This window comes from Podarcis vaucheri, assembly GCF_965113315.1.
Source record: "Podarcis vaucheri genome assembly, chromosome: 6".
Taxonomy (NCBI): domain Eukaryota; kingdom Metazoa; phylum Chordata; class Lepidosauria; order Squamata; family Lacertidae; genus Podarcis; species Podarcis vaucheri.
Window position 1 is genome coordinate 92408880 of NC_138764.1, and position 25292 is coordinate 92434171.

At 38.6% G+C, this 25292-nt stretch overlaps 1 protein-coding gene across 4 annotated transcripts; it reads left to right on the forward strand.

Moving 5' to 3' along the window:
• The first annotated feature begins 795 nt into the window (after nucleotides 1-795).
• SPO11 (SPO11 initiator of meiotic double strand breaks) lies at nucleotides 796-25092 on the forward strand. Of its 4 annotated transcripts, none has more exons than XM_082226321.1 (13): nucleotides 796-1116; nucleotides 5229-5342; nucleotides 8395-8489; nucleotides 9821-9887; nucleotides 12527-12635; nucleotides 14505-14591; nucleotides 19201-19234; nucleotides 19451-19548; nucleotides 19667-19766; nucleotides 20468-20505; nucleotides 22095-22171; nucleotides 22447-22558; nucleotides 24726-25092. In XM_082226321.1, exons 1-13 carry the CDS (start codon nucleotides 977-979, stop codon nucleotides 24843-24845), a joined length of 1191 nt encoding a protein of 396 aa, XP_082082447.1. In that variant the 5' UTR covers nucleotides 796-976; the 3' UTR covers nucleotides 24846-25092. The 4 variants fall into 4 exon arrangements, with proteins under 4 accessions (XP_082082447.1, XP_082082449.1, XP_082082446.1 ...); XM_082226320.1 differs by having other exon boundaries at nucleotides 798-1116; nucleotides 19439-19548; XM_082226322.1 differs by lacking the exon at nucleotides 796-1116 and adding an exon at nucleotides 2443-2513 and having other exon boundaries at nucleotides 19439-19548.
• Nucleotides 25093-25292: the final 200 nt, after the last annotated feature.

Genomic DNA, 25292 nt, shown 5'->3' on the forward strand with positions numbered 1-25292 from the left:
GGTTTACGCAGGGGTACGCATACTCCTAAACATTTTGTGACTCTTTGTACTTTTGTCCATTTACCGTATTGATTTTCCCCGATTTGAACTACAAAATGGTGATTTTCTTGAGTCAAAATGAGAGTACACCTAAACATTTTTTAAGGAACAAAAGCACTGCTTTAATCTCAAGTTTTCCATAATAGGAGCCTTCTTGGGCTGCCCTAAACTGGGAACAAGCCCCATGGAATTCAGCAGGGTTTCCTATTAGGATTGTGCAGCTAGTAATAATCACCTCTCCCTCCTTTCCCCTGTTTGTATTTTTTCTAACACTAATACAAATCTGTTAAACAAGTCGTCCCTGGAGTTGACTTTCTGTTTATCTGTGGCGGAGGCAGATGGGAGACCGTTTTTAAAACAAAAACAAACAACGACACCGTGAAGCTTGTTGCCATCCAGTCAAAACGTTTACTCAGTAAATCATTTAGTGCAACAACTAGCAACCCTAGTATCTTTTATCTGTTTGTTTTTATTTTAAAAGCTGGGTACTCGTGGCAGCTTTCCCTCAGGAATTCTCTCGAAGCTTTATTTCCTCCCCAGTTGTTGTTGTTTTAAAAAAAGCATCCCCGAAGCAACTTTCCCTCATAACCTCCCTCAGGTCTTCATCCCTCCCTTCAACTCGGTGTATGTGTGTGTGTGAGAGAGAGAGAGGAGAGCCCGCCTATATCTCCTAATTTGATTAGTTGTCTGGCTCAGTCCTGCTGAAGACTGACACAAAACCGTCTTTGCTGGACAGGTGCGCGCGCTACCTCATTTTCTCTCCCCCCCCCAACCGCGCGCCAAAATATCTAGGAGAAGGCGGGAAAGACCGTTGGTTTTGCGCGCGAACCTCTCTGCCTCAGGAACGCCACGAAAAAAGGATCAGCAGAGAGGGGCGAGCAACGAATAGCAGATTTTCTTAGCCTTCCATTTAGTGCCTTCGCTCCATCTTTTAGCCATGACCTTCCCTGGAGAGACGAACTGGTCCTTGTTCACCTTATTGGACAAACACCGACTTTCACTGAGGGAAGCAGCTGGTGTAACACTTGGAAGCAGGCATGGCCCCTTTGTGGCCAGCCAGAGCTGTGAGATCTCCAGGTAAAGACTCACAGAGTTCACTCCATCGATGTGGGAGACATCCATTGGATGGCCATTTCACAAAGGATTGGGAAAGAGATTTCTGATCTGTCATCGCCTAATATGAAACTCGTGCTCTGAAATGAGGGGCATCTACCTAGCTCAGTCTGTGGCGAAACTGTACCCCAGCTACTAGCATGCAACTAGCTTTACTGTACGGAAACTGCAGTTTATCTGTAGTACTTCTATGCTGTTTTGCAACAAAGTATTTGGAGAGCAAAGATGTTTTTGTTTCACAGTCCTGTGATCCCAAAGAAGGTTGTAACTGAAACATGTTGGAGCTAACCACTTGCATTTTTATACACTTAATGCTTCCTCTTTTCTAGTTCCAACAGTTGGGAGATATTAGAGTGTCAGGGAAGTTTTTAACGTGTGATATTTTATTGTATTTTTGGTTTTTATGGAAGCCGCCCAGAGTGGCTGGGGAGGCCCAGCCAGATGGGCGGGGTATAAATAATAAATTATTATTATTATTATTATTATTATTATTATTATTATTATTATTATTGGGATCTTTTCCTCAAAAGTACATTGAAATAATGAATGCTTGACTCTTCAGCTTAGTCCCAGTGGCAGCACCTACCCCAATGCCAGGCGTAACATGAATAAAAGACAACATTATTACCACAGAACTGCTTCTAAACTGTTATATTATGAGAATATGAAGTTGCTTTGGATATTTGGCATTACAAAGTTGAAAGTAAGCCCTGCTCACTGGTAAACAACAGAGAGCTGCTGGGTTTTGTGTTGCCTGTTTTAGTATTATTGCAATTTGTTGCAAACCACCTGGAAGATTATTCCATTGAAAAGCAGGATATCCATTTTCTAAACCAATTAATTGCTGAATATTGGTTTTCCTAGCCCACAATTATCTCCTCCCCTGAGGAACCCTCCTCAAGATAGGTAACATAACAAGCTCATATTGCAATTAAGTTTACAATAATAATGATTGATTAATTAATTAATGAAATACAACCATCTAAGCCGGTGTCCGTAATCTTGTGGAAGCATATTTGCTCTTTTTTTTTTACCCCCTCCCTACCCACCCCAGTAAAATGCTTGCTTATCCTTTTTGCTCTTGTGGAAGCATATTTAAAGGTTTAACTATGTGCTGTGTATAGAAGTACTTCCTTTTGTCCATCCTGCATAGCAAGAAACATCTTTTTATCCACTTTTCCTGCACCATGCATAATTTTACATAGCTTGAACTTCCCCCCTTACCTGCCTTTTTTTCTAAACTAAAAAACCCCAGAAATTGTAATCATCCCTCACAGGGGAGTCCACAACTGTGGAACTGTTCAAGAACCACACATGATCTGTGCAGCCTGGGATGTGACCGGACAACTCTACCGGCAAAGGTCTGAGACTGGGAAAAATATACCTCCTAAGCCCACAGTCTAATAGACCATGGCTAAATTGAGAGTGGAAACAGGAACATCTAGAGTGCTCACATTCTTTCACATTAATTTCATCTATATATGTAGCAAACAACCTGGAATCACAGACTGATTTTCTAGGCTCTGAACCGATACATATTTAGTAGAATGTTCTTCTTGGGGGGTTTTCACCCAAAAGTCAATTGCAGGATACACTATAATAACCAGATTCCATACACACACACACACACACACACACACACAAATAAAATAGTGTGCTTCTGATGCGGTATGCATTTATCATACTAATGCACTGGATATATTTAGCATAAGAAATTTGGCACTTTAATAGCTTTGTCTTAAGCAACATATGGTTTTCCAAATTTAATTTAAAATAATTCTAATCTACGTGCATACTGTTCACTTAACACACACGCTATAGGATTATATCTGTAACTTGGTTTGTTTGTTTTATTCCTGTTGTGAAATAATGATTTAAGTGCATTTCTATTTGTGCTGCCAAAAGAAAAAAGAAAGAAAAAATAATGTTCATGCTGTGACTTGTTGGAAATGAGCTGACAGGCTTTATCCTCATGTGATACATCTGCAGTGCCTTGCTGTTCCCAGCTTAGATTTCTCTGTAATTAATGCTGAGAGCTTTTTAAGTTGGCATGTTTGGCGAGTAATGTATCTTTTTCTTCTTAAAGGTTACTTCATCTTTAAGAAGTGGGAGCTAAAATTAAAGAAAGAACATATGTGATTTGTTCCAATGAGCATGCGATTCAAATCCTTCTCTTTCTCCTTTAAAGTACTCTCAACTTATGTTGGCCCCAAACAGCAGACAATAAGCCTGAATGTGAAACCTGGATCTACCATTTGGCACTGCTCACTTACCCACACATTTTTAAAGATGAAACAAAAACCTATCTGGCTAAATTATCTGCCTTATACAGAACTATGATAAAATTCAATGCACATGGGTCATAAAAGATCATTGCAGCAACTGCAAAAACTGAAGGAATCAGAATTAATTTGGTAAAAAGTTACCAAGTTCCAGCTGGAACAAGAATCATTATTTAACTTTAAGAATTGGTGCATGAATTTGTTTCTTCCTCTTCTTCTTCTTCTTCTTCTTCTTCTTCTTTCCTTTTGTGTTCTGTCTTTAAGATTTTCAATCTGCTTGCAGGGATGCCTTATTTTAATTGATTGCAAATAAGCCACTGGAATGGTGCATAAATGTGCTAAAGAAATAATAATACAATAATAAAAAGTACCAGTAGGAAACATAGCAAATGAGCAGTGCTGATGACCCTTGTCTGTTGAATAAATGGAATCATCAAATAATCTTATTCTGAAACTTTTCAACCTGGCACATTAACCACTTTTTAGAGAAAATATATCTGAAAGCTGAGGATTGTGTGGGCCTATATCAATCCCGTCTTATTTTGATAAATGCTAGTTTTCTAACAAAACAAAAACATTTCCAGTTTCCTCCTTTGTAAGATTATGAGTAATATACAATCATCTTCAAAAAGCACTTAATACTATACTTCCTTAATAGAGAGGAAGCATATTATGAGTGTCTGAGGTTCACTGTGATATATAACATCAATGTGCTCCCATTTAAGAAAAGGACCACATTCTTATCCACAACTGAATGTGATCATCCGAGTTAGAAGTTTATGGTCAGGATCCAAAGAACCACACAAGTATTTCTGTATGCCAAGAGGAACTTTGGACTTGTGTTCTTTAAACTTCAGCCAAACTCCCTTCTACCCCACCACCTCCACTCTCATGAAAAATCATTTTTTGAAACTGAGGAGAGTCTCTAAAGTGGTTTGTGATATGTAATGGGTGTGTACTTTCAAGTAAAAAAAAAAATCACTGAGCTAAAGGAAGTTATTGTGAGGGCCTAATGTAGGGTGTTTTGGGTCCCCCCCCCCAGACCTCAGCTTATATATCTTGGGCTATGGATACAAGTTGTAGGTAGAGTTTTAACAAATTCATACAGCATCTATGAACTGGCAGCTCTGTATAACATACAGAGCTCTACAGCTGGAGAGCAAGGGAGCTGATAAAATTAAGCAAAAATGTCCTTTTGTTTATAGGGGGTTCCACACAATCTGCTATTTTGCTATATGGGGAACAACATTACATTACTACTGTTCTTAGTTCAGTTCATTGCACACTTTATCTCCCCCCGCCACACACACAATGTTGTTATCCTGCCAAAACCTACATATAATTAAAAACCACAGGCACTCATTCAAAGTGTCAGATCAAAAGGTTAATGTGCTATGGTAGAGAGGAAGTACTTATATTATACCCTTGAACATTTTTTGAAGTTTACAGCATTTGAAAACATGTTAAGTCAAACCCTAGCCAAAGTTAATGTTACATCATTTGATTTAAAACATTAATCATAGTTTTAAACCAGTTGATCCAAATGTTTGGCTGCTTGAAAAGAAATATCATGAGAAGTGGTAGGCAGTGTACTTTCTAATGCTTGAAGTGTACACACATGAAATAGCAAATTAAGATTTCTAGGGGTACTGAAACAAAAAAAGTACAGTAAAATGTTTCTTGCAGCTTCATAAATCTAACATACTTAAGGCAGTTATGCATGTCAACATTTTATTGTAGACTTTGGAACTGGTATAGATGCAGTCTTTAATTCTATGTCATAACTTGTTTCAGCACTGATGTTCTTAGAGCAATTGAAAATGTTATTGAAGATGTTATCACAAGTCTATCCAGAAATGAAGCACCCGTTCTCATATTAAATAACAGATCTAACTGGGGAAATATACAGTAGGTATATTTTACCGTGTGTGTGTGGTGTGTGTGTGTGTGTGTGTGTGTAACAAATGTTTGTTTGTTTGTTTGTTTATAACATTATATACTATCATCTTAATCACACCAGGTATTAAGGTGGTGTACTGCATAAAACAAATACAAAAACATTAACAACTTTTATTATTGCCTCTTCATGTTTCATGAAACCCTGTGCCATGGTACAATGTTTTCCTGAAAAAAAAAATCTTCAACAAAATTGTACACTTATTCTTACAATCTGCTGTGTGTGGTTTTCAGTCATGCATGAACTGACAATCTGGCTAAAGGTCACCATGGCTTCAATGAAAATCACAAATGCTACAGAGTTTTTTAAAAAGTCCCAAGAACAGGTCCCAACTGTGGATGATAATACAAGTTTTGAAGCACTACATTAGAATCTTAGCAGACAGTGAGCAATAAATAAATTAACTGTCTATACCTCTCAGTGGACTTGGGTACTATGGCACCCTCTGCAAGGTCAGAATTTGACACACCCACCCACCTAAGTCCTTGCGATGCATTCCCAAAGATGGATAAGAGACTCTAGGACCCTGTCTCCTTCCCCAAACCCAGAGCCTAACTTACTGGGCTTTGAGAAGGCACCTCACTTGGCTTAGCACCCGCTGTGTGCACACCACTCATGCAACCCTAAACCCTCTGCTATGAACCCCAGAAAGTTGAGGAATTGGTAGAAGTAAATTAACAGTGCTGGACTGACATGGTTATTAACAATACCAAATTTCAAGCAGCCACGACTGCAGAACCATTCATAAATACAACTCACAGACATCAGAAAGAGAAATAGGGACTGCCAATATATGTGATATCTCATAAACTACAAAGTAATAGGGAAATCATGGACTTCTATTGAACAAAGATGCTACACTACACAGTGTGGTGTAGTAGTCTGTGTTGGACTAGGATCTGGGAGATCAGGGTTTAATTCCCCATTCAGCCATGGGGCTCACTAGGTCACCTTGGGCCAGTCACTGCCTTTCAGTGTAAACTACCTCATAAGTTTGCTGTGGGAATTAAATGAGGAGGAGGAGCATCATGTACATCACCTTGAGCTCCTTGGAGGCAAGTTGGAATATAAATGCAATCAATCAATGGAATCAGGATCTGTTAGTGATGTTTTTGAATAGCTAATTACATACTTATAGCTGGTTTACAAGGATATCCCAAATAGCAACAATTCCAGACCAATTCATCTCAAGTTTTACATATATTGCATCGAGACACTTGGGAAATTAACTCGCAGCTGACTTAAATGTGTTGTACTGTGATTAGTTATTTAATAGCAAACATGCACTGTATGCAGAAGGCTCCAAGGTTTGACTCTCCCAACAGGTTTTGCTTAGGAACCTTACACAGTAAACCAAAATAACTTCCTATGTAATAATTGTGTTGCTTAATCACAGCATTCCACAACTGAAATTGCAGATATGATTGTAAAGAAAGCATATTCGAAATATGACTTGTCTCAGATGTAGCCCATTTGGACTTTTTATATGCTAATTTAAACCATGAGATTAGATTGTGTGCAACTGGTCTAAAATTAGATCTATGTTTTGTATGGAAATACTTTCAGATATGACCTATGTACATCTTACCTGCTTTATTTAGATGATAGCTGACCTTTAGGTATTTTTCTAGGGGTAGAGCAAGATAAGAATGGAAATAGTCTGCAGAGAAAAGTCAGGTTTTTTTCCTGGATCATAGGCTTTTCTGTAGCTTTACAGTGCAGTGTCTTCTGCCACCTTAAGGACGTAAAAAGCAGTGCATTTAAAAAGTGAAAATGCAGTCATGTCACATTTGCGCAACGAAACCAATATAACCTTTCCCTAATAATACCACTCCAAATTTCATTGGGATTATACCTTTCAACAATTTGTTAATTATGATTGTTATTCATCAATGCTACACACATACCATGGCACACCAGATTTAGAAAATATAGTACAATATTCAGGATGGCAAATAAACATTGTGACCAAATTTCAAGTACATGTTGAAATAAATTATTTATTAGTCACATTTAGGATCTCAGGGCAGTTTACATGACTCTAGATTTTATTTATTCTAATTCCTTACCTAGATCTGACAATATGTCAGTTTAATTTAACCATGTGCAGAGCATTTATATAATTACAAGCAAGGAGTGCATGGGAATTTTTAGAAACCAAACAATATTGTGATTTTTAAATGGATTATTGAATTTTGTGGTTTTTGACTTATCACACCAAAAACAGGTGTGTTACTCCAAAGTCACATTTTAGTCCACTAATTTGATTCAAAGTGGTGCCTGACATCTAAACATCAACAAAAATACCCTTCCACTCCGGAACCCTCTTCCCAATTTGGTCAAGAGACAGTCAAACCTATGCCAAAAAACAGGCAAAGTCATATCAAAATGACATTTCAGTCTACCACCATCAATTAAATGCTCTACTCTGGGAACTCTCATGCTGAGTTTCATGATGATATCTTGAGTGATGGCCTAACCTATGCCATAAAAACAGGCATAGTCATGCCAAAGTCATGTTTTGGTCCACCATCTTGATTCAGAATGGCCCCTGGCACCAAAATGTCAATGTAGATCCTGCCCATCCTTACCTCAGGAACTTTCATGCCAAGCTTGGTGTCAATATATTCAGAGGCAAGCTGAATCTATGGCCAAAATCTGGGAAAGTCACACCAAAGTCAAGTTTTGGTTTACCCTTTTGATTCAAATGGCACCCAGTGTCAAACAGCAAGAAAGTCTGCCATCCCACCCTAGAAATCCTCTTGCTGAGTTTGGGGACAGTATTTTGGAAGGTGTACACACATAGAAAACAAATGTTAGAGAGACAAACCCTTTTCTAAATTATAGAGTTGATTACACTCTTCCAAATCCATCTTCCTTTCAAATAGCATTTGACTTTTGCTTATCTGAATTCATGAAGCAACCCTCTTTTGTGTTAAACTTTACATAATAACACCAATTCTGAAAAGTAACATACAGCTGAACTGGTTTACACATCCACAGGTTTACAGATTCTGTAGGTTTGCAGATGACATCTACTGGTAATTGTACCACAAGGAAAATAAGAAGTGACTGTCCCAAATCAGCACCAAAATTTGGTAAGTTTAAGAAACTGAGCAATATACTAATTTATTTCTTTTTAATGTAATATTCTGAAGTACAAAAAACATGTCTTTACATCTATCTATCTATCTATCTATCTATCTATCTATCTATCTATCTCTCTACAGTTTCAATACAGTATTATCAGTTAGTCAGTGATGCTAAAGCGACTTTCTCTGTACTGGGGTTATCAACTGGAAGCACATTTGAATCAGCAGGCCCTTCAGTGCCACTGAGGGGACTCCAACACAGCAAAAACTTTGAAACAAAGATCCCTCTCTGGGCTCAGAGAGAGAAGACTGCTTGTAACATCTGTAAATAGTGTGTTTATGTATAGTAGTGTGTGTTGGTTTTGGCCTAGTAAACTCTGCTAAATGGGTTTTCTGCAGTGAACTTAACCACTTGAGTGAGCTTCCGCAGCACATATGTCCAACAATCCCAACAGATTCTTCTTTCAGATATCCCATTTTGTAAAGTGTTGGAACAGTAGACACCAATATAATATTCAACTAAAACACTTTTCCTTTACTGTAAAACTATTCTGTATGTCCTTTGCTCAAACTAACTTAGGAATAATGTAGATGTGAATATATATATATATATTGGGGGGGAAAGATGACCAGGAGTTGAATTCCCAATGGTTAAGGTATTTTTAGGCCACCCAGAAAACCCAAGATTATATTTTCCCAATAGAGCAAAGGTAGGGGACCTCCAGGCAAGTGGGCCAATTAGGCTCAGCAGGGGACTTAATTTAGCACAAAAGGCCATTTTCTCCAAACCACACCCACCTGGCCCACACCTGACTGTGAGATCTGATGTGGGGCAGGTAAAGGTACAACTGCAGGGAAACAATCAGGAGCCTTAAAGTGTACTGCCTTTTGTTCCTTGACAAACAAGGCTAGCAGTAAGATGAGCACCATACTAGCACTGAAACTAGATTGGACTCAGGGTAACTGATTAAAGGAAATATTTGAAAAAGGTTTGAACATTTTTTTTCTACTACACATCAAAGCTTGGGACAGAAAGTTTACCTCATAGTAGGAATCATACTTAGTAGGAATAGTTTACCTCATAGTAGGAATCAGGCACTGAACAGAGTGGAATATTGGACTACAAAAGTCCTGTTCACCCTCAAGATTTCGATTTGAAAAAGAGGATACTTGTAATTACAGCAAAGTACATTTTTCTAACCTTGCAGAAACTTCATTGATTAGTATATATAGACATAATGGTATAATACATTTTAAAATAAAAAGAGCACACCAATCTTTATTCAGAAACACTCAGATGGCTGGTAATATTTACTAGCTGTTATTTTATATTTCAGCTCTATTTCTTAAAATATTATCTATTATCTACAAGATGGTGCAGACAAACATTTATGCAACAAAAAGGTAATAATAACTTTGTATGTAACTGCAAAATTGAAATAACCATTTAAAATTAAAAATGTGATATAACAGATTTGGCACAGTATGTATAGGTGAAGTATTGTTATGATGTAAGCTGAGCTCAGGTTGAATGTTTTTAGCACTCAGCTGTTGCTTCAGCAACAATCAACCATAGACAAGGTCTTATATAGGAGCAGTAAATTCCACCTTTCCTGAAAAGTGCCTCTTCAGTTAAAGGGGCTTGGCTCACACCAGTGTGTTGACAGAGCAGGGGAGCCTCTGGTTGTATTGGAGCTTCTGGAATGGAGTCCTCTGAGTCAGAGGACAGCAATACAACATCTTTGGGTTAAAGTGGCACAGTTGAGTGTCAAGACCCCGCAGCCACACCCTCGTTGGAAATAACTCACACAAGGACACGGATATTAGGTTTATGTTATTAGACAAATTTGGGCCACAACTTTATTGAAATTACAGAATGTGAGCAGTACTGGGTTAGGCATTGATTGGACCTGACTATATCTGACTCCTGCCCAGTGTGCAGGAAGTCCAGTAAGGGTAAGCCACCGGTAGGGGGAACCCTGTCAATGCGAACCAACTCAAGCTCCCCCTGGTGTTTCCATCGGGGTCGTGTCAAGGCCCTAGCCCCCAGCCGGACTTCAGACTAGATCTACACCCCCGGATTCCTTTAACGGAATACCCTTAAGCATGGAGGGGCAGGTGATGGCCACACCTCCCCTCCCCACACACAAGGTCAAACAATGCCTAACCGCAATCCTAAAAGTTGTGACGATTGCTATGAGGTAGGCAAAAACCAAGTGGCCAGAGCCAATTTGCCAAGTGGAAAAATTCCTACCAGGCCCCTCAGACAACCAAGGTGACCAACCAAAGTCCATAGCAAGGCCATCGCCTAACCTGCAAAATAGGGAGGGCGGGTGATTGAGGAAGCAAGCCAAAGAGAAAGCCCTCTGGCTCGCTCCTTGGTTTAAACAGCTCCAGCCACGCCCACGCCCCTGGCCAGCGGATTGGTTGACCAGGCTCTGACGTGGCCGGGTTCCCCCAGGCAACAGGGGACAAGGTCCCCCGCCCCCGGTGGGGAGTGGGTGGCCACGCAGTCCACCACAACTCCACTCACAAGTGGAGCGGATTTACCATAGGCACATCTTGTGGATGTGCTTTAGGATTGGCCCTGCATCCAGTTCCCCTTCGCACTTAAGTCTTGAATCTCATTTCCTGAGGAAGGAGAATCTGATCTCAGGGTTACTTATTTTATTTATTTATTAAGTGTATAGACCACCCTTCATTCGAGGATCACGTGGCAGTTTACAATATAGAAACATAAAAATGCATAACATAGTCATGCACAGTTTAAAATGACAAAGATTGTTTAATTAGCTAAAGGTGTGGGAGAAGATTAATGTTTTTGCCTGGTGTCTAAATATATATAATGAAGTATTTCAAACTTTTAAAATCTTTTAGAGCAAACAACTCAGAAACTACTTAATGTATGAGCACTGTGTCTGGACAGTGAAAAGTCATAGCCCTTGTCATTTAATTTTGTCATGGACCTTGAAATGTTGATTTAAAGGTTTCCTCATTCCCATTCTTCACAGCATATGCCATATTTTTCCATGTATAAGACAATGTTTTTTGCTGAAGTTTTTTAGTCAAACATTGGTGGTCGTTGTCTTATACATGGATGGTGAATGCCAGAACACGCTTGTGGGGCTAACACTTGCCTGTTGCAACAATTTCCACCTGGGGAGGGAGCTGGAGGAGGAGGAGCACCTTGTGGTCCCGATCCACAGGTCAGTTATAGTGGGGACTATGTGCCCAGGCCACCAGCACCTCCCCGGGTGCGCCTCCCCACCGGCTCCCCCCTGTTGCAGAGCCAGATTCGTGCGACTGCAAAAAGCGCAGCTGACTTGCAGTTGCTGAATACCCCAAGGTGGCTGCTTTCAGCTTGGCCAGACTGGCAAGGCAGCCCTGAGGCAGCTCAGTAGCACGATCCCTTTCTGCAGGGTGAGTGAAGTAAGGGATGCCCCCCTTTCTCTGCTCAGATGGCCCTGAGCTGGTGGGCCATGCTTTGCTGTTAAAATATTGTTTTCTTAATTTTGGGTTCAAAAAAATTGGGCTCATCTTATACATGGGGACGTCTTATACATGGAAAGTACTTGTTTGGACCAAGGCTATGATTGTTGGATTGATATCAGTTTAGGAAGGCAGGTGGTAGAAGATAATATGCATGGTATTTAAGTACTTAGACTATATTCCCTATGTAACATCAATGTTTATGGTACTATTACTGTATCACTGTAATAGTTCAGTGTATTACTTCACCACACTACAGTGTGGTGTAGTGGTTAAGAGCGGTAGTCACGTAATCTGGGAAACCGGGTTCGCGTCTCCGCTCCTCCACATGCAGCAGCTGGGTGACCTTGGGCCAGTCACACTTCTGTGAAGTCTCTCAGCCCCACTCACCTCACAGAGTGTTTGTTGTGGGGGAGGAAGGGAAAGGAGATTGTTAGCCGCTTTGAGACTCCTGAAGGGGAGTGAAAGGCGGGATATCAAATCCAAACTCTTCTTCTTCTTCTTCTATTATTATTTCATTTATTTTTGAATGACAATATTTTGTATCTTGACAGAGATATATTTTACACTGATACAGCACATTTTGGTAACCAAAGAGTAGTGGACGACATTACCAATGACATTTCCTGTATGCTCAAGATCCCAAGAAGGAGTCTGCATATTGTTAAGTATCAAAAAAGTTTTATTACATGATCTGTAAAAATGTATCACATTTGGAAAAGTACAGCAAATTATTATCATTTGAAGCTGTAGAAGGCACAAATAGGCCAAGAAAGTTATTGCGTCTAGCTGACGATGCCAATAAGGAGAGAAATAAGAAAGCTTGGTACATTGCTACAATTAAAAAATGCTTAATACCTCACCAATTAGTGTCTCAGCTCTATTAGGAAAATTCCTAGGGCTCCTTCCTTGAAGTAGACTGCCAAAAGCCTCTAAGGAAAGAGGAGTCAGGTACACAAGGTAGGCTCAACAGAGAATTATTAATCATTAAGACAGCGCTGAATGGTCAGCCACGAGGCTATTGCCACAAGCATGGTCTGACAACAGTACATGCTCTCAGGCTCTTCTTATATACTCTTCTTCTATCAGGTAAATACATGAAATCCTCTTGCCTGTATCATTTATGCAACATTATTGGCTAAAGCAATGTGTGAACAGCTTGTGGATACTCTACCTGGGCTTCCAATTGGACACACCATATTTGGAGTTGTTTTCCACTTAGAAACTCCCGTTATCTTATTAAGATGTCATCCTCAATCATTCCTTTTCAGCAGGTTTTGGCTTGCATATTCTGTTACCTTTCCCTCCCAAACTTGTCCTTGGCAATTCTCCTTGTTTGTGCTAACTCCTTACCATTACATTCCAATATGTTTTCCTCCTCTTATCTGGCCAACTATTAGTCTCCTGTTAAAGAACATAGTTGCAAGGTTCTTGCTGCTTACGTACACTGCTTTGGACAGGCAGTTCTGACTCTAAGCATAGTCAGCAATTTTGATTTTAAATACTTCTATAATATTCATATCATTATACATGTTCTATATATCTAACACAGTACACATATTTCTGACAGCTCAAGGCCCCCAGATTGTGAGCATCCCAGATATTGATAAGGAACAGAATTTGCAGTAGCTTCATTTATTCTTATTTACTTTTCTCTTTTGCAACTTTCATTGCTTTCTCATTGAACTGTTTAACTTCTCTAAAGCAAACACAGCATGACATCAACATTCTTTGAATATTTGACAATGTCTGCTCTGTAATTATTCCTAGATCTAGTGATTCAAGAGTTACTTGTTCAATCATCTAATCACAGAAGTCATAGCCAACAAAAAATTATAATGTCTTTACGAAACTATTTTTATTATTCACACCTGTGTTCTGAATTGTATAAGCATTACTTTTATTTATTTCTACAGTATGCAACATTATTCTTTATTTCTGTGGTACACTGTAACCATTAAGGATGACAACAAAACATTTACTTATGGGCTCAGAAATACAAGTTTCAAAGGCCTGTAAGACTCACCTCACATTTGAGATGGTATTATAGCTTCTAAATTTTTCTCCAGCTTTCATTTTAGTCCCCAACCTGTTCTACCTACCATTCTCATCAGTGCAGTGGTAGCTGCAAGACACAGAAGAGGAAAGTGAGGTCTTTCCCTCTGTCTGGTGGCAGCATTCCTGTAGGCTGCCAAGAAGACAGGTTGGTCTCTCTCCACTCACCCCCCTTGCCATACTTTCCTTTCTATGCTTAACATGTTGACATTGCAGTGGCCCTTGAAAAAACTACAGGGGCTGCTTCGGTGTCAGAAAATACACAGTGAGTGCCACTGCAACAATGGGCAGGAAGAAACCTTTCTCTTCCCACTTTGTGTTGTAGTGCCAGCCCTGTAAGTGAGATGGCAGGATTTTGGGAAACCAGTTGTCAAAAGGGACTTGGAAAGTGAATGGAGTTCTACAGTAAGCAACTTAATTCCAAAATCAGATTGAGCCCAAAAACAGACAAGCTAATTCACATTTTTTCTCCCACAGCTGTCTACCAGCAAAGGTTGCATTGCTGGTAATCTAAGTTATGTTGAAGAAGATGGTACAAAAGTGAATTGTAGCTGCAGTACAACAGTATGTATTACTAATTCCTTAGAATAATAGAATCATAGAATTTGTAGTGTTGGAAGGGAATAGTTTTGGTTAATTAATTTACATATTATATAAATAAATATGCAATTGAGGTTTTGCAGCTGAGCAAATAAAGGAGGTGATTTCAAATATTTGCAAAAGATAAATGATTGCTCAATGCATTTTGTATATTATAATATTTCCTCAAGAGTTGGGGAACTCCTATTCTTTCTCAGGAGTCCTAATATAGTATCCATATTTTAGTTTGCAATTGATGTTTGACTACAACTTAAGCAGCAGAGACTGTCTAAGAAAATGTTGGAGCAGTGTAAGAAAAGGGGTTAAAACCAATTGTTCCTTAGCTATTGCTTCTCTTAGAACCGTAACAGAATGCCTGTCCAAATCCATAAAATATTCAAAGATGTTGCAACGTGTTAATAGTAAACATATAAAATCTCAACACTTCATAAACCAATGTATGCTTTGAAGATGTTCTACTCTATATGTATAGATCAAGATCTTTTGGGAGAGAGAAATTAAATGATGACATTTTAATAAAGTTAATAACATTTATTCTAAATCCTTTTAAATTCCTGATGTCTTTTGAAAACATCCAGTATATATGAAAATACTATCAAATTATAAGGCCATGTTCAGATATAACACTAAACCTTGATTTCAGATATAATACTAAACCCATATAAAGAAATGAGATTCGAAGCATTCCATCATGGCTAGAATCAAACTACTTTACTGTGGAATCCAAGTCTAGTGGGGGATCATTTGCACAAGCCATAGTTGCCCACAAACCACAATAAGAAGCCATTGGCAAATGATTGTTTGACAGGTTCAGATGAAATAGCAAACTATGATTTGCCAAAAATGATTATTTTTTTTGTGAATTCGGCACGAGCGGGGGAGGTGCAAAGAGGAAGTCCGTCTCCGCCCCATTGTAAACAGCTTAAAGCAAGGATTCGCCAATTAAGGTTGCGAGAAGAGCTGTTTTTTTTCCTGATTGGATAAAAATTATCAATTCTACGCATTCAAAAGTCTAAGTTACTGTGCTGGAGGACAAGAGTTTATTTGCTTTGATTAAGTGCCACTCTTCTCGAGACCGGGAGTAACCCGTGAAAGGAGCCTGCTGAGGGTTTACAGAAGATTTTGACAGCTGTCAAATTAGCTGTCAAAGTCGGAAAAAACTGAAAGCTTTGGTTTAGCCGGTTATATCGTTACAAGGTATTGAAAGTAAAGAAAGACTGATACAAATAAATTTGACTTTTGGTTCGGAAGTGAAAGGAATACTAAGTAACCAGAATCCCTCTAGAGGGGATTCACGGACATTACAAGAATGGAAATAGGTCGGAAAATTCTAGCAGATCTGGATGAGGTCGTCTTTCTCATGGGAAGGCTGCGAAAGATGTATGAGCAAGGCCATGTTTTGTCTACAAGCCCTACAAAACCGAAGTCAACAGTAAATATACCTTCTGAGCTGGAAAAGGACTTGATGTTCAAAACACAGGCAGCTGGACAAGAAAAGAAACCAAAGACTGAAGAGGAGGAAAAGATACTTGCTGAACAGGAAGAGCAGAAAGGAGGGGCGGCCGAAATGTCACAGAAGGTAAACCAGAGCCGGAGGCCTGTCAAGATGACTTCAAGCTCGACCAAGGTGGAAGCTGGAGTCTTGGGGATACATGGATTTAAGAAACAGAGCTTGAGCTCCACCTTTAAACAAGTAGGCCAGGCTGGAAAGATCATGGACATTATAGAGAGAGTGCCCCTTCGAGTTTGGGTGCTAACCATAAGGGACTTTCAAAGAAGCCGGCTGAAAGGGACTGAAAGAGATTTGAGAGCCTCGGACGTAAGGTCACCAGGCTAAATAGATGGACTAATGGACTATGGTTTGGGATTGAAACCGGGGAGAGAAGGGTGGGGTTTGGAAGTCCAAAGGGGGCCTGATCTTTTTTATGCTGTGTTAAATTTCATGTTGTTTATCATTATAAGAATGGGGAATTCGTGGAAGGGAAATAGGGTCAACCTTAGAAAAAGTTTTCTTTACGTATGATTAAGGTATATAAACTAAAAGTTGATTTATAAATTGAACTAAATATAATAATGAATTAAGGGTTAAAATCTAATACAAATAAACACATTAACAAATTAAGGTTAAGACATTAAGGATAAAAACTTGCTGAACAAATAATTGGATTTGGAATACAAGAAGGGGAGGTGAGAGGAAGTCGTGAAAAGAAGTTATTGAAAATGAGATTTTAAAGGTAGAATTTTTTATTGTGTTTTTCTTTGTTCTTTTTTTGTTTTGGGTTTTTTTTGTACCTTTTGAAACTTTGATAAATATTATTTTAAAAAAAGAAAAAGAAATCAGGAACAGAAGTTTCTCCTCACCTTACACACAAAGGAGGAAAGCATATGCCCAGGGCACATGACTCGGGCAATATATGGTTCACATAGTTCAGAGGTTACTAAAACATGGATTAACACTGGCCACATTCACACATAACACTAAGCCAAGCTGTGGCTTAGTGCAAATGAGCTGGCTTCCATAGAGGAGATTGCACCTGCTTTGCTCCTCCCCAGGCTTCATAGCTCAGTGCAGCAGGGCAACAAAGCCATCAACTGAACTTAGATCGTGCTTAAGGTTTCTCTTTCACCACAGTCTCAGGTCTGGATGACACATTAAGCCATCCTCTCTAGAAGCTAGTATGCTTGCACAGTCCCCACAATCCATACTTTATACAGTATTGTGACATGTGAACAGGGTCATGGACACAGAGTCAATGTTGAAATTTCCTTTTACTAAAGCTGTTACCTTTGACTAGAATACACTATTTATTTCTACAGTGGTACCTTGGTTGTTGAACGGCTTGGCTCCTGAACAAATCAGTTCCCGAACGCCGCTAACCTGGAAGGGAGTGTTCCGGTTTGCAAACGTTTTTCAGAAGCCAAACGTCCTCCGTGGCTTCCAATTGAGTACAGGAAGCTCTTGCAGCCAATAGGAAGCCACACCTTGGTTTTTGAATGGTTCCGGGAGTCAAACAGACTCCCGGAACAGTTTAGGTTTGACAACCAAGGTACCACTGTATTAATGAAACATTTCAAAAATATTTAACAATACATATCAACAACAAACCATATATAATTTTTTTTCATTCACAAAAACATTTTTTAAAAAACACAGTTCATCCAGAGTGGGCTTTTTCAGAAGTTCAATCACTGCCTTTTTCAAGAAGACCAGGACCACTTCCTCCCACAAAGATGCATTGGCCACACCATGGATCCACCCAGCCATACACAGTGGAGATGCTTTAATAAGTCAAGTGGTGCAAGATAGGAGGGAATACATTACTTAAAAATAAGCTTCTCACTCAGAGAACCACATGCATTCAGTTCCCTAGTGCACACAATCTGGCCCATTCATTCCAATTGAGAAAAAATAACTATATGAGCAACGTAAGACATATTTTCTTTTCTAGGACTAAATATAAGGTTCCTTCAAGATTAATATTTCTCAGGGTATCCTTATATTTTAGTATGTCCAGATGTTCTATCTTGAACACCTGCAATGATATAATGGTTAAACAGTAAGGCCACACACTTCAGCTTACAGTATATAGGTGTTTATGCCAATTTCTCCCCTCCCCCATCTCCTTCCCTGTTTCTTTCTCCATATGTTTGCCATATTGAGACAAATTCCAATATGAGATATGAAATGTTAACAACCTCTTCCATAACTCTGGAACTCATATCTCACTTGAGTTGAATAATAGCTGAAAGGCAATAAAACAAATGCAAAATACAGCAGTTTAAAGTGTCTGTAAACATCTGTCATCAGGATGTTTAACGTTTGCCCTTTCTAGTGGCCACATGCAAATTTCAGCATAAAACAAAGTTGTTATTTGGGAAGAGTGTTTTGGGCACATTGATTTCATGGTTAGAGTGTCAAACATGGACCTGGGAGACCAGGGTTTGAACCCCCAGTTGGCCACAAAGCTTGCTGGGTGACCTTGGGCTAGTCACTGTCTTCCCTCAGTCTAACCTACCTTGAATGTTTTGGGAATTACATGAGAAGGGGGAGAACCATGCCCACTACCTTAAACTCTTTGGAGAAGAATAGTGGGATATAAATGCAATATGGGGTGTTAAGGGTGGGGTAGTACCTCTGATGGGGGAGACATTGTGCTCCTTCTGGAGCAGTTTGTCCACCTTTGGTCCCACCCTGCAGTCAGATCTCAACTGTGGCTCCTGGAAGCTGTCATCACGCAGCAGTGCTCAGGAATATCTTCAACTAACCAGCTAAACCAGGTGAGGGTAGCTGATGGGTCTCAAACACTCAGTGACGTAGGGATTTCCCCTGCATATGAAGATGGACTGGTAGATTGAGTGGACAAAACCAATAGTGGGTCCGAAGGTCAAGAAGGTTGTTTCTGCACGTGCAGTATCCATCAATACACATGGAGTCTATAAAGCAATTATTAATGTAGAAAACTATATTGGAAATTAACAGTTAAGGCCTTTAAATGATTTATTCCTGTTTCTGTTTATCTAATTATTAAATTCCATATCTTTATTTTTGGTACTTTGCCTTTTGTTGTTTTAGGTAGCCGTACCATCTAATGTAGAAGGAATGAGAAGTATCCTTTAAGGAAAACATCTATCTGTAGACTGGGGGAGGGTTTTTCTTTTAAAGAGAGACAAAGACCAATATACTGTAAAATTTGTACTTCTTTTTCTCTTTAAAATATTGGCTCTGATACTAAGTTATTTACTACAGTATTCAGCACTTAATTGTATGGCACAATGGAATCCCATCAATATTTGTGGCCTTAATTTTATAGATTTGATCACAGAAGCAAAATTTATTCTAATTGTTGAAAAAGATGCAACTTTTCAGAGACTGCTGGATGACAACTTCTGCAGTAAAATGTCCCCATGCATAATAATTACGGTATGTAACTAACATTTTGTAACCCTGGAATTTATTTGACTGGTAGTGCAATGATTTCTCAATATATATTCAAAACATTGATAATTATATAAACTCTAGTTAGGCATTATTTCCTTAGGGAAAAGGTGTGCCGGATGTCAACACGAGGCTTCTAGTCAGAAAGTTATGGGATACATGCCATGTGCCTATCTTTGCTCTCATGGATGGTGATCCACATGGTAAGTGTGAGAAATGTAAATGAAGATAGTCCTCCTCACCATATAATTTATAAAGATAGTCTAAGAGCAGAATAAGACTTTATGATAGAAACAGTTCTCTCAGTCTCATGGCTCCCTTGTAAAATGATGCTGGAACACTTTCAGGAGAAAATGAACACTTTCAGGAGAAAATTGGAATGAGATACTTAACATTTTCCCACCCAGCAACCCATCATCCCTCCCAAGCTTTCTTCTGAAAACAAAAGTGAACTTAGCTGCGAAAGCGGGCAGAGTTGGCAGCCTTCCAAGTGCCCCCTACCTGACATTGGCATGATTTCTGCAAAAGCAGAGTTAGGAACTCTGCCCTACTGAAAAAAATTGGGAAGGCAACTTATCTATTAATAATTCATAGCACTATTTTGGTATACAAAGATTTACAATTAAGATACATTGCTAAATCATACATTGATTTATTTTCACCTTTCAAAAAAAATGCAACCATGTATTCAAAACACCAATGGTGGCTCAATCCAAAATCCTATCCAACATCCTGGGGAGGGGAGTTTAAATGAAGTGGAGATATATTTCTGCCCAGCCCAGAAGTGCTCCTCCAGTGGACTAATGCTATTGCCCCAACCAAAAGTGCAATGGGGCATTCTATGAACCAAATCTGCCCCCAATAGGTATAACTCAATTTACATTTCATATCATCTTTATATTAGGTATTGAAATAATGTGTATCTACAAGTATGGTTCTGTGGTAAGTTTTTTACAATTTTAAATTCAAAATTCTGTTGCACCATTTCTAGCTAAAATGTGATATATGAAAACTATTGCTGGTTTATTTAAGCAGGACTAATACGTTATGTCTTATTTTGGTCTATATTGTTTCTGGACCAAAATTTTATATCTTTTGGGACTGCAGTTGATGGAAAATGTCAACTCAGTGTGTAGCAGCTGTGAAAAGGATGACACCCATGCTCGGAATTACAAAAGAAAGAATTGAAAATGAAATTGTATAATAAAGTTCTGATACAAATATATGTTGTAACCACATTTAGAGTATTTTGTATAGTTCTGTTCACTCTGTCTCCAAAAATACATCGTAGAAGTAAAAATGGTGCAGAGTGGGGCAACCAAAATTATCAGATGTTATAACTCATTCTCATGAGGCTCCTGTAGGGCCCTTAACCTTGGGGTGGCACTTCCCCCTGGAGCATATAGGCAATGTGAGTCTTCATTGCATCTCCAGTGGAAGGGCTGCCCTGCATTCCTAGACTGATCCTGCCTAGTAAACTAAAGTTGAATTGGGTTTACAGTGTAAGCCTAGCCATGTCTACTCAGAAGTAAGTTCTACTGAATTCAGTGAGACTTACTCCCAGGTATGTGGGCTTTTGAATGCAGCCAAGTGCATAGAAGGAAAGGGTCCTGAGGGGCTTAGTTTATGAAGAATAGATCCACAGCAATCAGTGCCAGGATCTGGAGGGGGTAGGATGCCTTCAGCCAGCCTGCTCAACGTGGATCTCCCTTTTTCTCCCTTCTTGTTCCCAGCATACCCTGCTAAAAATACTCTTTTACTGTCACCTCATACCCAGTTACCCTAGCAACTGTCCAACCCCGTCTCTGTTCACACCTCAGGACAGGAGGGAAGGACAGTTTTCTTACATTGCCAATGGCCCTCAGTGGCCCTGTATTGTTTCTTAATATCCTTGACTTAGCCGGGTCTCTTCCCCCCCCTTTTTTTTCTTTTTCTTTTCTTTTCTTTTTTTCTTTGCATAGGCTAGCCCAGGAATTCTTCTGCAGTTTGTACTTCTCCCTTCACATCCAGAATAATCAAAATCATACCATTTATTAATTTCTAGGGTTTAGGAGGATCCCCAAACCTATAACTTTGTATACCTGCATCTCTACCAAAATGAGCATGGGTTGTGAACATTTAGATGGAGATTCCTCATCCTGGATTGATGTGACTAGAAAACAGGATTCTGGTTTTTTAATAGAAGGACTGAAACTAATCTAAAACTAGTTATCTCAATAGAAAGAGGCTATAATTTACCCATTGTCAGTCCCACTACCACCAATATCTATTGTCAGATAAACTTCCAAGCTGACATTTTTCTTTTTTAAAAACCATATTTTTATTGAATTTTATGCATATAACCCCAATAACAAAACATAACTTCATTAGACAAACACATAAAAATCAAAACATGACTTGACATGGGATGCTCCATTCATAAGAATAAATAATAAAGCTTATCTAGATATTTGCAACGAGATACAGACAGGTAAGTGGAGAGTACTGTCATAAGAACTGAGAAAATGAGAAGTGTTTTTTTCACATTTCAGTCTATGTCATTTGAAGCCCATCGCCTCACAGTTCCTGCTATAAGATGGCTTGGCCTTCTTCCATCTGATTTTGACCGGTGAGTTGCTTTTCTAAGAACTTTAATTTCCCTCATTCTTTCACAAAAATGAAACCAAAAACAATACATTTACTTTAAATCCCACAAAACTGGGAAACTTCTGCTGGATTATTCTGTATAAAATACACATGGACAGCTACAGGGTAAGAGGGAGGGTTTTTCAATCAGTGCCCCACTCCTTTTATTTCAGTGTGTAGTGATTGATGGAAATAATATTTTTAAACAAGTGTGAAAAGTAAAGATACAGTAGTCATATTCACCTGTCTGCCTTTCAGACTGAGTATACCCAAGACTGCACTGATTCCATTAACTAAACAAGATCAAATTAAACTGGACAGTTTGAATACAAGACCTTATATTGCTTATCAATCAGCATGGAAAAAAGAAGTATGTACATTTTTTTACTATTTATTATTTTTTGAGCTTCTTGAACTCATTCTCCCTCTTACTCTACACAGAAAGAATATGTTACCTTAATTAGAATAATAGAATTATGTGATTCTAATTGAGATAACATATTCTTTCTGTGTAGAGTAGGAGGAAAATTCATACATCATCCCAAACAACAGTTTAATAGCATGGTGTTTAATGAGGAAGCCATGGTTTGCAATCAACTACCAAACTCAAATCAGAACTAGGTTTCCAAATTATTGCTTGGATCCAAGCAACTGGGAGGAGAAATCTATTCCACAAACTCATGTGTAACAGCTAGCATAGGGGTGGGGAACCTTTTCCAGTTCAGCAGGCCAGATTGGCCTTACCCCAACAGGCCAAATTTGACAGGTGGGTGAGACATCCCATATATCGATAAGCTGTCATTATGACATCAGATTATTGACAGGTGTGTTATCTCACTCACCTATCAAAATCCCTTGTACAACATTTCCCAAGCACCCCACAGCCAGCTGGCTGTCAGGCAACTGGAAATTACTGTGCAAGGGCTTTCACCTATTAGAGCACTTTTGAATCAAAGTTCATGTTTTCTGCCATTTAGCTTTGTGTAATCTACCAACTGACATAACCCATGGCTCTGCCTCCACATAATGCACTATTGAGACAGGAGTGAGTGTATTAATGTGAATGCTAAGAGAATGGAAAAGAAAAGCAGACTAACAGATCACAGGTATAGATTGGATTTAAAAAAACCTTTATTGGTTATATACAGCACAAAAGTTGGTTTATCCATCACAGACGGTTTATCTTTAAGACCACTTTCATTTGTGTATTGAATAAACAGCTACTGTATTGCATAAGATTTGTCCAGTCATGCTTGTCCTTTTATCACTTTTAAGTTATTAGTTATTTTCTCAGCAATAGCCAATAGCCAGTCCTTTCAAGGCCTTCCAGGTTTATATAGGTAGAATAAATCAAGAAGAAGAAGAAGAAGAGTTTGGATTTGATATCCCGCCTTTCACTCCCTTGAAGGAGTCTCAAAGCGGCTAACATTCTCCTTTCCCTTCCTCCCCCACAACAAACACTCTGTGAGGTGAGTGGGGCTGAGAGACTTCAAAGAAGTATGACTAGCCCAAGGTCACCCAGCAGCTGCATGTGGAGTATTGGTATTTAAATTGGTATTTAAATTAATATTTAGGCTTATAAAAGGGACAATAAACATGCTGCATATTTGTAAAGCCTGTCCATGTTTTTTTGTGATCTTGGAGTTCAGCTACCACAACTACACTGAAGTCATATGTGCCTGTGAGCCAAAGCCACATAAAAATACAGTTCACTAACAAATGCATGATTTATTAAGCACATTGCCCACCTTTCCTCCCACTGACTGTAATTGTAATGAAAGACAGTTTATTATTAATTATACCACCAAATAAACTACAAACAGGAAACAAGAAAAGACCACATTACAGATCTTAATATATCTGACAACTTTGATTCATATAGTAAGTGTTATGTACTGAAGTTCTCACCCTGGGCCAGCAGGGGGATCCTGTAGATAGTTCAGGTCCACATATGCAAAGAAGGGATCGAAACTGACGTTCAGTGATTAGATAGCTACAGAAAGTTGTTACAGTTATGTTGTACTGGAGCTCTATATAAGCAGGCTGGCTGAACCCTTCAGTTCAGTTCTGTTCTGACCTGTGAATAAACAAGAGCTGTTTGGAGAATCGCTGTGTCGTCTGATATGTTCATCCACAACTCAACAGTAAGCTGCTTTATTTGTTGCAGTGCAAGCTTTTGATTTTACTGCAGCAGTAGCAGCTGATAGGATTGAGCTGTAAATTGCCATGCATAATGTAAAAAAGAAATTACTACAAGTAAAAAGAGATCAAGACCATAATCTAACACAAACATAAGCATTCTTAAGTCAATCAAAATCAATGGTTTCAGTTCACTTACACAGTACATATTCAGTTGTGGCCAAAAGCTGCTCTTGTACAATAAAGGTTTGTTTTTATACTATGAAATAACTTGAAACTGGAACAAAACTCTTTTGTTTCTGATGTGACACAGTTACTCTTCTAGATCACTGTTAAGTGTAATATATGCATCATATCAATTTCAATAGAAGTTTAATTTCCAATGCTTTCCTTTACAGCTAGATATTATGGCAACATGCAAAATGAAGGCTGAAATTCAAGCATTGACATATTTTTCATCCGATTATCTTTCCAGAGTGTATTTGCCAAATAAATTGCAGTTTGGTGGATGGATATGAATATTCAGTCAACTGTTAAAACATTTAATGCATCACTGTAAAAAAGTTTCATGCAATCCTAATTGAAAAGCTGCAGAATTATTTTTTTACAATTTGGGGTGCATTTGTTTTTGCCTTTGATCTTTTTTTAAAAAAATGGAAAGAATGATAATTTCCTTCCATGAATCCACATTATATTGCAGCCACCTAATATGTACTAATTGCAAATTGTTAAAAATAAAAAGTGATTCTTACAGAAAGGCAAAGAGGATATGTTCTAACATTTAATTTAAAACCTTGATTAATTTCTCATAATTCAAGATACAAAACTGCTATTTTTAATGCAAACTATTGTTGCAAATACTGTAAGATGTGATGTATCATATATTCATTCTTTTATTTCAGCTTACAGACAATTGCAAATTAACCACAAGATAAAAAACTATAAAATGATTATTCCCCATCTTT

Bases quoted from the DNA above. Each gene is read 5' to 3' on its own strand.
- SPO11 (XM_082226320.1), top strand. From the start codon at position 977: ATGACCTTCCCTGGAGAGACGAACTGGTCCTTGTTCACCTTATTGGAC. The intron at 1,117-5,228 runs GTAAAGACTCAC...AACTTGTTTCAG, and splicing joins CAGAGCTGTGAGATCTCCAG to CACTGATGTTCTTAGAGCAA. The intron at 14,592-19,200 runs GTATGTATTACT...TTGTTGTTTTAG, and splicing joins ATTGTAGCTGCAGTACAACA to GTAGCCGTACCATCTAATGT.